Raw genomic sequence first — 17718 nt, forward strand, 5'->3', positions numbered from 1 at the left:
AACGAGAGGAGTTTAAAAGGAAAAGGAGGAGTTTAAAAAGACAAAAGAGGAGTTTGAGAAGAAACAGAGCAAGTTAATTGACGAGAAAGACATCCTGTGCGTCCAAATCGCAGCTCTTTGCTATAATTTAGGTGAGTTCCAGAAACAAGCACACTTGTGCAGAAATAAAAGTCTATCTATACACTGTAAAACCTGACAAGTCACAGTAACTCAAACCGTTTGAGTAAACAGATTGCCTTTACTTAAACCATGTAAGTTTTAAAACTTTGCAATTATGTAATCAAGTGATTAATTAAGTGCTGACTGAGCTTTAGTGATGAACAGCTGCTGTTAAACAAACAGCATCACCAGCTCCACTTATTAATAACCAGACTGACTTTTATTTCTGTCAGACGTCTACAGAAGATCTTATTGAGAATTAACTAAGGTTTAGATGTTGATTTTATTGTTTCATTTGAAGTAAACCATGTTAGAGATCAGTGTTTGCTTTAGTTGGGCTCTTGACCCTTGATTTCTGTCTTAGATTTTTGTTTTTTTGGATGTTGTAACCATGTGTTTTTGAAACACGTTTGTTATAACTCAAAAAACCCAGAGAAAATATGATCAGGTATTGGTTGTTATACGGCATATTGGTGATGATAATCATTAATTATGAAGCTGTTCATAGTTCAAAATCTTACTAAATAGGTGTTTTATAGTTAGTTCAATTGATTACAATGAAAGCCATTCAAAAATTCAGTGATTCTTTCATAATCAGTTAATATAAAGGACTTTCCAAACAGTTTGGTCTTCTATGGTGTCAATTAGTCACACACAGACATCAATAATCAGAATATGAACCTCAACAATGGTTACGAAATAAAAAAAAAGAAAACATGCTGCAATGCATGCTGGGTACTATGCCATCCATGGCTCCCAGCATGCTCTGCTGCACTGTTTTTTTTTTTGTGTTTTTTTTTATGGTCACCATTGTTGAGGAGTTCATATTTTGATTATTGATGTCTGTGTGTTGACTATGTGACACCATAGAAGACCAAACTGTTTGGAAAGTTATTTATTAATAACTGATTATCACAGAACCACTGGCTCTTAGAATCACTTTCTACTGTAATCAATCCAAACTAATTACACAAACAACACTTATTTCATCAGAGATTAGACTCCAAACACGTTCAATAATCAATGATTATCATCACCAATATGTAGTATAACAACCAACATCTAGGTACAGGTTAGATTAAAAAAAAACACTAACCTGAATGCACTGCAAGTTGCTTTGGATAAAAGCAGCTTTTAAGAGTGTGAGTGTGTGTATAACACCTGATGATATTTTCTCTGGGCTTTTGAGTTACAACAAATGGTTACAACAGCCAAAGAAAAAACAAAGACAGAAATCAAGGGTCAAGAGCCCAACTAAAGCAAACCAATGATCTCTAACATGGTTACTTTTAAATGAAAACATAAATCCAATCTAAACCTTAGTTAATTCTCAATCAGATCTTCTGTAGACGTCTGACAGAACTAAAGTGAGTCTGGTTACTAATAAGTGGAGCTGGTGATGCTGTTTGTGGGGTTGTTTAATCAGATCTTGAGAGATTTAATGTATTTTATTTCAGTTTATTTTATCTAAGGCTGTGTCTGAAGTCAGTTGTAGTTCTTGTGTTTCTCTTTTCTTCAGTAATTTTGTTTGTTAACAGCAGCTGTTCATCACTAATTCACAGTTATCACTCAATTAATCACTTAATTATTTAATTGCAAATGTATATCTTCTTTCAGTGAACTCAACTGAATTAAGTTCAGAGTACTCATAACTGTTAAGTTTTAAAACTTAAATGGTTTAAGGCAATCAGTTTCCTCAAACGGTTTGAGCAAAACCTAACTTGTCAGGTTTTTAAGGATATCTGTTTACTGAAACGGTTTGAGTTAAGTTACTTGTCGGGTTTTACAGTGTATCTATACACCTGTGATTTCTCTTTGTGTTGAACAACCTTCAAAAGAGGGGAACGATGTAAAGGGAATTAAAACAAAAATTAATAACAAATAAATAATATTAATTAATATAAAACGAGATTATCTTATGTACATTTATTTGCAGAATTTACATTTATTTAAAGAGTTTTTAGAAGAATTCCAACTGACATTAAAATTTGTTCCGATTTAAAGGTAAAATTTAAATAGTACTTGCTAAAAAAAGTTTGTAATTTATATAAAATGAGGTAAAACTAAATATTTTTACAGTATTTTTGTACTTGAGTGATTTTATATCTGTAGGACCAAAGATGATTGAAGCTCTTTCATTCTTTTAATTGACTGTTTCCTCAAATCTTTTTTTTTTGTGATGTCAAATGAAAACAGTATAAAATTGTTCTCTCATGTAAACATGAAACATGCAGTATATTTTACTGTTATGTTTTTCATTAAGGTCATGGTCCGTTCTCTTACGTGTTTAAGGACAGGTTCATCCCTAAAGTCCTAGAGCCTGGTAAGTGCCTGAGTTTCTCACTTCACTGATGTCTCTGGTCAGTTAGGTGTTCAGTTAAGTGTAAGCTTAATAATGAAATTTATTATTATTATTTATTTATTTATTTTTTTCAAAATTTTTGTTTCTAAATTTCTAAATATCATAAAGCAAAACTAAATAACACATTTCTATTATTAAACTCTTCCGCTGATGAATAGATACAATTCTTTCAGTAATGTGTATAACTGTGAATTTAGTTTCAGTTCTTTTGAGATCATTTATGAAATATGTATATATAATAACCTTTGTTTGTTTGTTTTCTTAGGCAATCAGTGGAAGGTAAGCAGAAAAAAAAATCTCTTCTATACTGTGCATGCAATGCAAACTGTATTTTAAATTTAGCATTTCACAATTCATAATTCTGTTTTCTAGGGAAAAGTGCTTTCTTTACAAATAAAAACAAATGCTACTTGATTAAACACAATGCGAATACTAAAGTTACCTACTAAGTGTAAACTAAATGAAATATTGTACTGTTAAAAGAAGCAAGTCTTAGCAAAAAACAATCAAAATAAATGTGTACAGTGACACACAAGTCTATTGAGTAAGTGTACTGGAGGGCTTTTAGGCAGAAATTTGTCAAATTATGCTTTACATTTTTGATACAGCACTCATATTAAAGCAATACAATTACCAATCTGTAATCATTTTCTCACTCTTATGTCCTCCCAGACCTGTATGACTTTTTCATATTCACTAGAACACAAAAGCTGATCTCCAAAAGGACACAAAAACAAGTCAAGTCACCTTTATTTATATAGCGCTTTAAACAAAAAAGATTGCGTCAAAGCAACTGAACAACATTAATTAGGAAAACAGTGTGTCAATAATGCAAAAAACACAATTACAAAAAACACAATTACAGTTTCATAAAAATTGTTCAGAAAAAGGTTTTGAAAGACAAGCTTGCTTCCTGTGTTTATCCACAAGAATAGAAAACCAGGAGACCAATAAATTATAGATCACTTAATTCAGTTTTAGATACCTGTTGACAAGAAACGAGATACTCTGAGGTGTAGCATTCAGAATTTTCTCTTTTTTTTGTTTGCTTTGCTTTTTAAATATAATAATTTACAATAGATGCCCAGCTTAACATAAAATTCTGTATTTATAACTCTATACAGTGTACATTGTTTATTTCTGAAAGTTATGACTGTGTGGCAATTCATATATTTGCGTTTTTTTTTTTTTTTTTTTTTGATTGCTTGGGGATGGGTTTTTTTGTTTGTTTATGGACATAGTAGAGAACAATGATAAACTGAAAGACGAGCTGAAGGAAGAAGATCTCACCTTTATTCAGGAGTTGATAAAGGGAGTTCATACTTCAGCTGAAGAGGTACTAAATCCTGTGAACTGTCATTCCAATGCTCAACAAGTTATACAGTGTCTCTGTTGAGTATTGAAGCTATTTTGTTTCAGGACGGAGGCAGGACTGAGGACAAGGCTTTCCTGTATGAGATCGTGGTAAATCAATGGAATGGCATTGATGTGCGCAAATGGGACTATTTTGCACGGTATAAAAAAAAAAAAAAAAACTTTTAAATGGATCCTCATTGTAATAATGGTTGTTAATCTTAACAAGAAATATGACATTGTAAAATACTTAAATAGACATTACTTTAGATATCATGATAAACCTTTGATATAGTATAACCTCTAATATATTTTCAATATTTTTTTAAATATTCATATTTTGGTGTATGATTTGTTTTTATGGCTGAATAGAGCATTTCTACAACTGATGATATCTATTGCTTGTAGCACACTGTCGGGTGTCTGTATAAAGTCAGAGGTTTCTGTCAAAGCAGTCAGCACAACATCAACCAGAATCATAACTCAGAATACTGTATCTTGTTGTCCTCTCTGTCAGAGACTGTCATCACCTCGGCATCCCAAACAGCTTTGACCATCAGCGTCTGCTGAAATCTGCTCGTGTGTGTGAGGTGGACAAGAGAAAACACATCTGCTTCAGAGACAAGGTGCCTGAGACACAAGATCACTTATTATTTATGACTTCTCATAAGATCATTTATTAACTACACCACAAAAAGTTGTCTTTATATATACTGTGTGTGGTTTGATAAAACATGATATTTTACCTGTAAAATAATGTGTGAATGATCAATCATTGTTGAGCCTGTAAGAAATGATTGTAGAAACAATGCTTCAGTCAAGTGAGTCTAAAACAGAAACTTATGAGGTAACTTCCTCCATTACAATACATAACAAAATTCAGTTTATATCAGTAACTACAAGATGAACATTAAATCAATGTTCAGATTTGAGAAAGATGTTTATGAATTAAACTGAAAACATTTACATTTCAATATTTACAATTTAAGACAACCTCATGATGTATAGTTAATGCACCCTATTAGATGAGGCTTGGATGAAAATAAAATAAATGAAAGTCCAAATTTTACTGTTGATGGCTCTATTTCCATCGGATATGAAGATGAATGTTTGGTGATCCGATCACTAGTGGTCAGCGTTTTGGTGTTAGATCACTGAAACCACATACAGTAGTCAGTCTGTGCTCTAATTCATCACTCTCTGTCTCTCGCAGGTGGCTGATAATATATGTGACATGTTTCACACCAGATACACTCTGTACAGCCAGGCCTACCAGCACAAGATCGTCAACATCATCGAAGAGAAGTGTGTTTACACTGATTGTACTCCAGTTTTAAAATATGTTTGTGCTCTTCTAGTTCAGTGCTGCTTAAGTTGCTCCAGTTTTAAAATATGTTTGTGCTCTTCTAGTTCAGTGCTGCAGAAGCCCTCATAGCAGCGAAAGTCAAGATCACAAAGCTCTCACCAGTTGCTGTATAAGACGTAGTTGTAGAGAGTGAGAAGATCACAAAGCTCTCACCAGTTGCTGGTGGTGAAGACCAACAACAACAGCAAACAATGACAGCAATGAAAGAGGTTCATCAAACTGACCCGGTCAGTTTTAAAAAAAACGTGCAGGATTGTAAAGAATTAAATAAGTGTTATTCTTTCTGCAGTTTTCATTTAACCAGAGAAAACTTTTATTTGTATTTGTATATTTTTTTTTATCCTTCTATCAGATCACATCTTTGAGGAGATCTTATACTCCACTGATGACGAGCTGAAAGATGCCCGTATGAAGCTTGAGGATGTTGTGAGGAGACGCCTGCCGAAGTGTGTGGGAGAGACTAGAATAACAGAAACTGAACACAAAGACAACCGGATCTTAGAGGTAAAAGAGGACTTTTTACAATTCATGTACTTATCTTGGACATGTTACAAATCAATGGCATTAATGTAATATTAATGTATATGGTAATGTAATATATACACGACACACTCTTAACCCTTCTGAACTAAAACTATACAGTTAAAAACTGTTTTTTTTTTTCAATGGGCAAATACAATTTGTTCCATTATTACTTTATTAAAATTACTTAAATGACTTTCAGTTTACCAGTAATACACTGTCCCGGTTGTCATGGTCAGTTTCAGCTGAGGAAGAATGTGTCCGGTTCAAGCTGCAGCAGTTTAATTAGAAGACAACAGATAATCCAGAATGATGATTATTATCTAAAAAAAGAACAAATTAGCAAATAATGATGAGAACAGACCATGATGCTACAGAAATTGAGGACTATACAAAGGACCAAACAAGGAAACCAATTAAGTGGAGCTGGTGATGCTGTTTTTGGGGTTGTTTAATCAGATCTTGAGAGATTTAATGTACTTTATTTCAGTTTATTTCATCTAAGGCTGTGTCTGAAGTCAGTTGTAGTTCTTGTTTCTCTTTTCTTCAGTGATTCTGTTTTAACAGCAGCTGTTCATCACTAATGCTCAATTATCACTAATCACCTCATTACCTCATTAACTTTAACTCTGCTTTAGTTGCTTTAACACTCTTGTAGAGTGGGACCAAATATGCTCTGAGCAGTGTTCATTTAACACTCTGGATTTTGCTGTGCAGGGGTTCATTTCCCAAAAGCATCGTTAGCTAACTATGGTCACAAGTTCCTTTGAACTCTATTAGTAATGACTGAACTTGCGACCGTAGTTGTTTTTGGGAAACACACCCCTGTTTCTGATCATTACCTTGAAGTAGAATGAACTACCAGCCAAACAGTTTTCAGACATTTGCTTGGACTTTAGTAGCTGAGATGTTTCTGTACACTTCCAAACTCATACATTATGAGGAAGAATAGTTCAATCATATAAAAAGACACGCTACTTAACAAATTATGATTTAGATTAACATTTTTTTTTTTTTTATCAGATACAGAAATGCATTACTGTTGTGAATAATTCAATAGTGTGAACAGTTCTAGTGAATAACTCAGATGCTGTTAGAAATTAATTTATCAGTTCATTTTAGATTACAAGTTTGTTTTAACAAATCTGAAATTGAAGTGGTTTAGAGAGGCACATACAAGTTAAACTTTACATTAATTGGAAATGTGCAGTTTATAAAAAATACAAAAAATACTTAAACTATAATAGCTAAACAAACCAGTTCATTTTCAGTTTCATTTATTATTGAGCAGCATACAGGTGCTCTTGTGGGCAAATTGTTCTCATCTGTTTGACTTCAATCTCCATTTGTACAGAATGAGTGGAATAAAGCAGTGGACGAGTGGAACATTCTCCCAACTCTGTTGTTGGATAAGAAGGATTTCTTCATTGAAGTATGTTATGTTCAAATCTCATTTTTCAATTTGTGTTATTGTCTCAAAACTTTTAAGTCACTAAAATAATGTAAATCTTTGACACAGACTATTAAACTGGACTATAGTGACAAGAAGACTAAAACCCCCATCAAGAATGTCTATTTCTACAGGAAGAGAAACCCCACTGATGGCATCAAAATTAAGGATTATGAGGTACTTGTAGCACTTTGCTGCTCTAGCAATTTAACATTATACTTAGAAAAAAAAGTGCACAAATTGTACATTTACTGGTATGTTATCTTGTTAATGGACAAAATGGTATTCACTGATCTGGGCAAGTCAAAGCAAGTTTCCTAGATCTATAATTATTGATCACCATATTTGTTTTTTACGTGTATTGCAGAAATCCAGTCTGCTGCCAGAGGAGTATACTGAATATGTTGGTCGGGTTTACTACACAAAAAAATCAGACAAGGAGGAGAGGGATGCTAAGGAGTGCTTCAGATGGTGGCGTCTCAGTAAGGACCGGGTGAGAGTTTATGGGTTATTTGTCATTCCTGCAGAACTGACTCACAAGTCACACAGAAACACTTTACAGTGACACTGTTCATAAACCAAGTGTTCATACATTAAGGCTCTATTTGCTTGTCTCATATAAAGCAATGTTCTCTTTCCTTCTAGATGTGTATGATTCTGGTCTTCGATCAGGAAGAGTTTAGAGGAAATTGGCGCTTGATCACAGAAGACTGTCCATCATTGGACCACTGTGGTATAATAGAGGTCCGCTCTTGTAAGGTGCTCAGTGGTGAGTGGGTTCTCTATGAGGGTCCTCACTACAAGGAACCCAGTTACCGACTGCAGGATCCAGAGTATCGAAACCCTGAGGCTTGGGGTCCCAATGGCAACACTGCTCCTGCTCTGTCTGTTAAACGTAGCACAGAATCAGTTCTATAACTCCATCCATCTGTTGCCCTCATTCATCTTTAAAGTAGGGCTGTGAGTTTAATTTGATGTTTAATTATCATTTCTAAACATAAATAGTGTAATCAGTGATTTGTATTGCTGTCACAATCATGTAATATCTTTTACTTTTTTATTTTAAAGGTTTTCTCTGCAAATGGTAATATATACACTGAATTGAGAATAACTTGATTAATTACTTAGCATATCATGCAATTAATTTGATTTAGCAGATGCTTTTATCCAAAGTGACTAGAAAATAAGGAACATCAGGATTAAATTACAACTGATTGACCGCTATTGAAGCCACACTTGACCATATGAGATTATTTTGTGAATAAATGTTGTGGCAGATGCTGCTGACAAAGAGTAAATCAATCGTAAATAAATCTAAAGAAAACAGAGCTACTAAACTAAAGCGGAGGGAGATTTTACCTTGATTTTAGTTTCTTTCAGAACAAATACAGTAAACAGATATTTGAGCCTAATAGGTGATTTATGTTCTTGTTTGAACAGCTCTCTATATGCTTGTTATTATTATTCACAATGTGGTGCTGATGTTGGGTAAATATTCACAAGTTAACAGTAGATGATGGTGAAGGGTTATGTAACACTATTACAGGTTTGTTTGATGATGGATAAATATAGGTACTTGATGAATCGTTTATTTTTTTTAATTTCTTCAGGTGTGTGTAGATCAGACATCTGGTTACAGTACGAGAGATTTTTGGGGAGTTACTCATTTTTAGAGATTGAATTTGACAGAATGAGTCTTTCTACATTAGATATTTTACTTTTTAGGATGCAGGAGTTCAGTTCCATATTTCTGGGTGACTTCTGGGAAAACATGAGTTATTCAGGGAAAAAACTTTAATGCTTTTCAGTTTTGTTATTCTCAGAAAAACTGACAAAAATAAACTGTATTGCATCAACAACAATAGTGGAGTAATGATTTATTTCTTGTCTAATAAATGTTTGCTTTATTTAGAGCATTAGTTCCTCTGCTTTATAGATATGTCTTGTGATTAATGAATCACTAATTAATCTGTTTCAATTAAACGGACAGTCATTATTAATTTATTATAAGAAGGCAAGACACAAAGAAGTGTGTTCAGAGTCTTCTAATTTAAATGACTATATCTATATATATATCTATATCTATATATATATATATATATATATATAATATATACCGTAATGTTTTGATTTTAATGCACCCAGCTGTCATCATTTTACAGAATTGTGACAATTTGATAAAATGTGAATATGAAAATTGCTAAAGTTAATTCAACAGCAGATTGCATCAGAATAGTTTCAGGTGACAGTAAATACAATGTACTATTTTGTTCATGCTCTTGATTTTTAAACTACTGTAGGTACACAAATGGCCAAATGCTTACAGTTTGAAGATTATTTAGACATATATATTTACAGAATTCACTTTAACATTTTAGTCAGAACTAATAAACATACAAAAACGAGTATACTTTTTACAAATGATTAACTATTGTGTTTACTGTGATGCCCCTCAAATAAAGTACATACCTAATTACTTGATTATCACCATTATTGCTAATACTTTCACTATAAAAAGAATAGAATTCCACAGATCTGGAAGTCAGAGGGATTCATGGGTCTGGACAGAGAGTCGTTTTAATGCCGGAGCCTGAAGATTAATGAAGCGGATATAAGAGCAGCTGAGCAAGAAATTGTTCCCAGACATAACCAAAGAAGCAAAAAAAAAAAAATAAAATAAAAAAAAATGCCACCGTTTAGGGCTATTCAGTCGATTAAATTTTTCATCATTTAATTACACAATGGTTTCAATTAATTAAACGAATTAATTGTGATTGTAATCGTAATCTGAAAATACCCACAAAAGATTATTTAAACAGCTGTTTTTGTGTTAAATGAGAAAGTATAATGTAGACCAGGGGTGCCCAAACCCTGCTCCTGGCGATCGACTGTCCTGCAAAGTTCAGCTCCAACCCTAATCAACACACCTGAAGCAACTAATTAGGTCTTCAGGCTCACTTAAAAAATTAAAGGCAGGTTTCTCTGTTCGTGTTTGATTAGGGGTTGAAGCAAGAACAATGCAGACTGTCGATCGCAGTGCGCAGGGTTGGGCACCCCTGTATAGACAGTTAATATCTGTCGTCTTTTAGAAAATATTTTTGATTCAACCATAAATTTTATTAAACACAATCTAAACATTTAGGCTACACCAGCTACACATAAACTAGGAAACATTAAAAAGGAGCAAATTCTGAGACAACATTCAGTTTTTATGTTCATACATGAAATCATTGGTAACCAAAACAGCTTGTTAATGCATGCTACGCTGCTGGGAAGGAACACAGACAGCCGTGGATAATCCAAGATCTTTATTGATCCAACCACAAGGTAACTCCACATGTGCAACAGGAGGAAGACACATACATCACTGGTAGGACCGACCAATCTGAACTGAGAGGAATGGGCTTATAAACAGTGGAGCTTGGGACAACCAGGGCTAGGAATGAAAAACAATTCACATGGGACGGCCACATGGAGGCAAAAACACAACATAATGAGTCCAGGGACGTGCAGTTTCCAACAGTTTTCAAATACCTTATTTCGTTCACAAAAGAAAGTAAGCCATTCAGGTTTGAGAAAGATGACAGATTTTTTTTATTTTTTTTGTTTGTTTGGTTTTTTTTGGGTGAACTATCCCCTTTAATGTTTTATTATTATTTATTTAATTAATTAATTAAATTTTTACTCTTAAATAAAACTACATCTGCCAGTAGCAGGTGGCGGTAAATGTCTTTTATGAGTCATTTATTAATTTGATTCAAACAGCTGATTCATTCAGGAATTCAGTAAACCGGGCTCTCTCTTTACGAATGGGGGCTTGGAATCATTGGTCTACACAATTGGTTTAAAACGCGGATGCATTCAGAAACTAAACACCGCACAACAATTCTGCTGTGGCTTTAAATTATGTTCTCTGTATATAACGCATGATTTGACGCTCAAGGCGAACATTTGCAAGCAACATCGTTTCTGTTCGTCAATTTGCCTTTAGCTTCTAGTGCTGGAAGCTTGACCATGCAGCTTTATTGACGCCTTTGATGTGAGCGCTGGAGCGGGTTTACATTTAACATCCGTTTCATTTATGTGACGATCATAGACATCATATAGTAGGTATGATGACAAAATTTTCAAACAACCCCTAAGATCAAAAATGGATCACATGACTAGACAGAGAGCTGAAAATTCCCTTTACGACGACACCTGGATTGTGAAGATCAGCTGAGAGGATTGCGTGAAGTTAGTGATATTTTTAATAACGGGGAATATAGTAAAATAGTATACATTAATTATACACTGAAGTCGTGTGGACTGAAAATGCTTTAATATTCATACACATTTTTTCTTGTAACTTCCTTCTATTTTTATCAGATATTTGCATGAAATTTGAATAGAAGGTAGAATTTTGTTAGTCTCCTTTCTTTCTTTTTTTCAAATGAAATCATGAAAATTTACTTATTTTTAGCTGGAATGGGCATCTGACCCATGGTACCTCAACACCGAAAACAAGTATAATTAATACAGAGTCTATTCATGGATCTATAAAATTATTTATTTTTCTTTAGAATACAAGAGGAAAACAAATAATACACATCACTATTAATTGCGAATTACATTCATACAAGTATTAATAACAAATATTCATTGTCATTCACAAACAGACAATCAGTTTTTTTTTTATTGTTTTTTATTTTATTTTTTGAACGATGCCCGTATCTGAGGTGTCATAATCTACCCTCGCCACAAATGTGACTACCCACTCGCTGATGAAGTTAAATACCTTCTCCTCATGGATTTCAATGGAATTTCGTCAGTACCAAGATAAAAGCTTATGTATTTATGTCCAACTACCTTCAGTAGTGTCCAAAGCTTAGATGAAGCCCACCGACCGTTGAGTTTCACGAAATTTTCCAAAGTCGGGTGACCTGAAACACCTCAGGGCTGAACTCCGGCGTCCAACGCTGCAGGGGTTTGCACTCAGGTGCAAATGAGCTGGTCAAGCGCCAGGAGTAGATATTTAATTCAATCATATCTCACTGAATACCTAACTGATTTTGACGCGGCGGAACCGTAGCTTTTTTGCTGCAAAGGTCAGGTGCAATTAGCTGTAGCTATGATACAGGACCTAACATGGTTCAGCGTATTTTAATATTCATAGTAGTCTTAACAGTTATATAATATTCTGATGTAAGATATAAAGTGACCAGACGTCCAAAATCAAAATATGTGATGTAGGATATAAGGTAATTTATAAATCACACACTATAAATATGATAAAGAAGCAGAAACAGATCGTTGCATTAAAATATTTTAATGAGTTGAAGAAACAATTTATAATGATTTGTGACATACACACTCTCTCTCTCTCACACACACACACACACACACACTCTCTCTCTCTCTCTCTCACACACACACACACACACTTCTCTCTCTCTCACTCTCTCTCTCTCTCAATTCAATTCAATTCAATTCAATTGAGCTTTATTGGCATGAGACTGTGCTTCGCTGAGTCTGTACATCGTCAATGTTTTTCCTGAGTTTGACATCAGTCACTGTGCTCAGGTAGTTTGCCATGGTGTACTCTCGATTTAACGTTGAATAACATTCTAGTTTGTGTTGGTTTTAATGGTGTTTGTCCAGTGGGTGACGATTTACTTGTCTTTCTCTGAGTTGATGATTTGTGTGGGCCTAATGGTTGAGAGTGTGTGTGTGAGTTCTGAGGCTGGCTGATCTCTGTCGGGTGTGATCTCAGTCAGTCTCAGCACCAGCTGAAGAAGAGGACTCGTCGTGGGGCTCAGCTCTTGGTGTTTCAGGGCTTTATAATGGTATGTGCTGGGGTCACTCATCTTTAGGTGTTTCCATAATTTGATGGCTCTTTTTTGGATGTTTAGAAGGAGAGGGTATTGGCCTAATTCTGCCCTGCATCTATTGTTTGGGTTTTCTTTGGACTTTGAGTATTCTTTTTACAGAAATCTAAATGCATATTTTCAATTGGATGTTTTTCCCAGTTTAAAAAATCAAATTTTTATAGATGGACCCCACACCTCACTGCCATATAGTACGCATTGGTTCAATTACTGATTTGAAAAGTTCGAGCCAGATTTGGATTGGAATATCGATTTTTATTGATCTTTTTATGGCATAGAAAGCCCTTTGAGCTTTCTCTTTGAGTTCATTCACAGCCAAAGTGAAGTTACCTGTTGGAGTAATTTTTAGGCCGAGGTAAGTGTATGTTTTTGTGGTTTTCAATAGTTCTGTGTGATAGTGTGAATGTGTGTGTTAGTCCCTGAGGTCTGGAGCGTTTCTGGAAGATCATGACTTTAGTTTTTTGGAGGTTTACAGTCAGGGCCCAGGTCTGACAGTAGTCCTCCAGCAGATCCAGGCCGCCCTGAAGCCCTTCTTTAGTGGGCTGACAGGAGAACCAGGTCATCTGCGCAAAGAAGACACTTTATCTCTGTGTCATGGAGAGTGAGACCTTGAATGGGTGCATGTTCTAAAACACTAGCCAGCTGGTTGATGTAAATGTTGAAGAGGGTGGGGCTTAAACTGCAGCCCTGTCTCACTCCACGCCTCTGAAGAAAAAAAAAAAAAAACTCAGTTCTTTTGTTTCCAATTTTAACTGCACATTGGCTGATTGTGTACATGGATTTGATCAAATCATAGAATTTACCTCCTATTCCACTGTCAATTAGTTTTAGGAATAGTCCTTCATGCCAGATTGAGTCAAATGCTTTCTTTGAAATCAATAAAGGAAAAAACAGGCGAAAATTTGACTTTTTGTTTTGATGTACATTTGATCAAAATACAGACCAAAAAGTTTGGAAACATTACTATTTTTAATGTTTCTTTTGAAAGAAGTTTCTTCTGCTCATCAAGCCTGCATTTATTTGATCAAAAATACAGAAAAAAATGTAATATTGTGATATATTGTTACAATTTAAAATAATTGTTTTTAAATTTATTATACTTTTAGATTATCATTTATTTCTGTGATGCAAGTTGAATTTTTAGGATCATTATCACATGATCCTTTAGAAATCATTCTAATATGATGATTCATTATCAAAGTTGGAAACAGTTCTGCTGCTTAATATTTTTTCAGAACATGTGATACTTTTTTAGGGTACTTTTGATGAATAAAAAAAAAAAAAAAAAAAAAAAGAAGCTATGTTTTTAAAATATAAATATTTTGTAATAATAATATACACTACTGGTCAGTAATTTGGGGTCAGTAATTTTTTTCTTTCTTTTTTAAAATAAAATCAATACTTTTATTCAGCAAGGATGTGTTAAATTGATAAAAAGTGATAGTAAAGAAAATATATTATTAGAATATATATTATTAGAATTTTTTTTTTTTTTTAACAAATGTAGTTCTTTTTTAACCTTTATTCATCAAATATATTGAACCCAGCAGAACTGTTTCCAACACTCATAATAAATCAGAATATTAGAATGATTTCTAGATGATCATGTGATAGACTGGATGTTACATGTGACACTGAAGAAGGCTGGAGTAATGATGCTGAAAATTCAACTTTTGTATCATCACAGGAATAAATTATTTTTTAAAGTATATTCAAATAGTAAGCTATTATTTTAAGTTGTAATAATATGTTCACAATATTACTGTTTTTTTCTGTATTTTTTGATCAAAATAAATGCAGGCTTGACGAACAGAAGAGACTTTTCAAAACATAGAAAATAGTAATGTTTCTCCAAACTTTTTGGTCTGTACTGTACATATTTATCGAAGTTATCAAGCCTGTTTGTAGTGTAAATGTAATAATGTGATCAGAAGTGGAAACATTTTTGGGAAGGAACCCAATTTGACATTTTGAAGCTGAATTCTCTCTCATCTCCTCTATGATGATTCACACAATGTTCCACACAGTTCTGCTCTTCGCTCTCTCCTCCACATACTTTTTTAGGACACTTTGACACATAGTCTCTCACACTCTCTCTATGGAGCTTTTAAAACACTCCACATTTTGCACACACATACACTACTGGTCAGTAATCTCTCACTAATTTTTCTCTTTCTCTTTAACACACACACACACCACACACATGTGTTCTCCCTCTCTCACATATTATTAGAATATATCACATTAGAATTTTTTCACACACACAGTTCTTTTAACCTTATTCTCCTCATTAGACAGCTCTGTTTCCAACTCTCATAACAACTCAGAATACACACATGATCATGTGATAGACACACACACACACACTCAAGGCACACATGATGCTCTCTCTCAGCTCTCACAGGCACACATTATTTTTTAACACACACAAACACACACACACACAGGCTTGATGAGCAGAAGAAACTTTTCAAAAAACATTAAAAATAGTAATGTTTCCAAACTTTTGGTCACTCAATTAGTGTTTGTAGTGTAAAAATGTGACCTTACACTCTTTGTCTCACCTCTCGCTCTCACACACACACACACACACACACACACGCTTCTCTCACACTCATCACACACACAGACACACACACATTTTGGGGATTCTCTCTCCCACACAAACACCCACTCTCCTCTCACACACCACACACACTCTCCTCTCTCAAACACACACACACACACACAACTCTACTCTCTTCTCTCTCACACGACACACTCTCTCTCTCTCTCACACACACACACACACTCTTCCTCCTCTGCTCAACACACACGCACACACAACAACTCTTCTCTCTCTCTCTCTCATCTCTCTCTCTCCCCTCCTCACTTCTCACACACCACAAGCACAAACTTCTCTCTCCTCTCTGCTCTCCTCCCCCACACACACACACACAGCACACACAACTTTATCTCTCTCAGAATCTCTCATCACCGCACACACACACAATCCATCTCTCTCCCTCTCTCACACCACCAATCCTCTCTCATCGCTCTCTCTCACACACACCACACACAATCTCTCTCTCTCACTCACACACACACACACACTCTTCTCTCTCTCTCACACACACACACACACACACACTCTTCTCTCTCTCTCTCTCACACACACACACACACACACACTTCACACACACACACACACACACACACACACACTTTCTATCTCTCTCTCTATCTCACACACACACACACACACACACACACACACATCTAAAACCCCCTGAAAGAGGGACTGTTTTGCAGAGCTTCTTTCTCGTGCTCCCCTTTCTGTAGTTTCAAGAGAGGCGAAGTTTGGCAAACACATGGTGGAGCCTATCTTTACAAACACGACACAACCAATGACAACAAATCAGATTGATGGTTGTCAATGCCAAACTGGGTCTCCCTCAATGTGATCCCCAAGAAGGAAAAACATCCTGTCCCAATCTCCTCCCGCACAATGTGTGACTGTTGACAGCTTAGAGCTTGTATTGCTGAAGCTTGGCGGATCACTCCTCTCTGCAGCTCTCAGCACCTTATAATAATAATAAAATACATATTTATATAGCTTACACATACCAAATACACTTTACAGAACAGAGAAAATAAGAACAAAGCAACCTTAATATACAAAAGATTAAAAAGATTTAAAAAAATAAGATAACAATCACACCTTTCACTGTGCTCTGTGATGGAATCACTAGGCCTGCTGTTTTTCAGGGCTAGAAGGTGGTAGTTTTGTCAAATGATGCTGGTCTAGCATCTCTGACCAAGCTTGCAACGGCACACATCACAGGACAGCTTTCAAGAATCTGCCGGACTACAAACCCTGCTATGTAGACCGTGAGCATTTTCCACCAGACCACCAAACCGAGTGGGGAGATAACCTGTGGTCACACACAAGGGCTGAAATGTTACGAATGGAGATGGGTGCTCTTCAGCAGTTTTCAGCAGAGGACATCTCCACAGCAGACAGGGGACACAGTGTGATCTTGTGCTGCCGATTACTGTTCGTCTCACCCAGGTGAGACACACACACCTCAACCATCAGATCGGCGGGAAGATGGCCTGAACTGGCATGCCGATGGATTGTTATTCCAGCCAGCCTTGTATGGCAAACAGGCACACAATACATACATTACTCACAAGACAAAGATATTAATTAGGTATATTTTCAGAATTTACTGTAATAAAAGAACAACAACCCCTACCTGACGCTCTGATTGAAATTAAATAGGAGCTCCAAGTGATCCTGGCTGAACCTGTAGGTGAGCACATACCGCTGAACTTGGAGCAGTTCAGGAATCATCAGCATCAACGTGTCGATATTGATGACAAATCCACTACATTGACAAGTACCTGCAAAAGAAAAAGTTGTATTATTCTGATCATGACGAAAGAAGAGACCCCAAGAAAAGCACCATGTGAAACAGCTACCAGGGTGGATATATTAGGAATGGGATCAGTTTCTTGTTTAACTATATAGTAATTGCAGAACTGGGAGAACTTTGTAGACAATGGAACAATATCTTGGAACAATGTAATTGCAAAAACAACACATGCAATACAATACTACAATACTACCATTGACCTATCTACCTACATCTCCATG

General features: G+C 35.2%; 2 protein-coding genes and 1 long non-coding RNA gene across 3 annotated transcripts; all 3 read left to right on the top strand.

Annotated features, from left to right (window-relative positions):
• LOC122146470 lies at window positions 1-3012 on the top strand. Its single transcript, XR_006161011.1, has 3 exons — window positions 1-131; window positions 2423-2482; window positions 2787-3012. It is a non-coding gene; the product is annotated as an uncharacterized LOC122146470 (long non-coding RNA).
• Window positions 3013-3752: 740 nt separating this feature from the next.
• LOC122147405 (deoxynucleoside triphosphate triphosphohydrolase SAMHD1-like) lies at window positions 3753-5309 on the top strand. Its single transcript, XM_042769801.1, has 4 exons — window positions 3753-3857; window positions 3941-4035; window positions 4392-4500; window positions 5088-5309. Exons 1-4 carry the CDS (start codon window positions 3753-3755, stop codon window positions 5307-5309), a joined length of 531 nt encoding a protein of 176 aa, XP_042625735.1.
• A 120-nt stretch (window positions 5310-5429) lies between these two features.
• LOC122146471 (gamma-crystallin S-like) lies at window positions 5430-8519 on the top strand. The gene is made up of 6 exons (XM_042765335.1): window positions 5430-5465; window positions 5592-5744; window positions 7117-7194; window positions 7282-7389; window positions 7580-7705; window positions 7858-8519. The coding sequence occupies exons 2-6, from the start codon at window positions 5649-5651 to the stop codon at window positions 8128-8130; spliced, it is 681 nt and encodes a 226-aa protein (XP_042621269.1). The 5' UTR covers window positions 5430-5465; window positions 5592-5648; the 3' UTR covers window positions 8131-8519.
• Window positions 8520-17718: the final 9199 nt, after the last annotated feature.

This window comes from Cyprinus carpio, chromosome A1, assembly GCF_018340385.1.
Source record: "Cyprinus carpio isolate SPL01 chromosome A1, ASM1834038v1, whole genome shotgun sequence".
Classification (NCBI taxonomy): domain Eukaryota; kingdom Metazoa; phylum Chordata; class Actinopteri; order Cypriniformes; family Cyprinidae; genus Cyprinus; species Cyprinus carpio.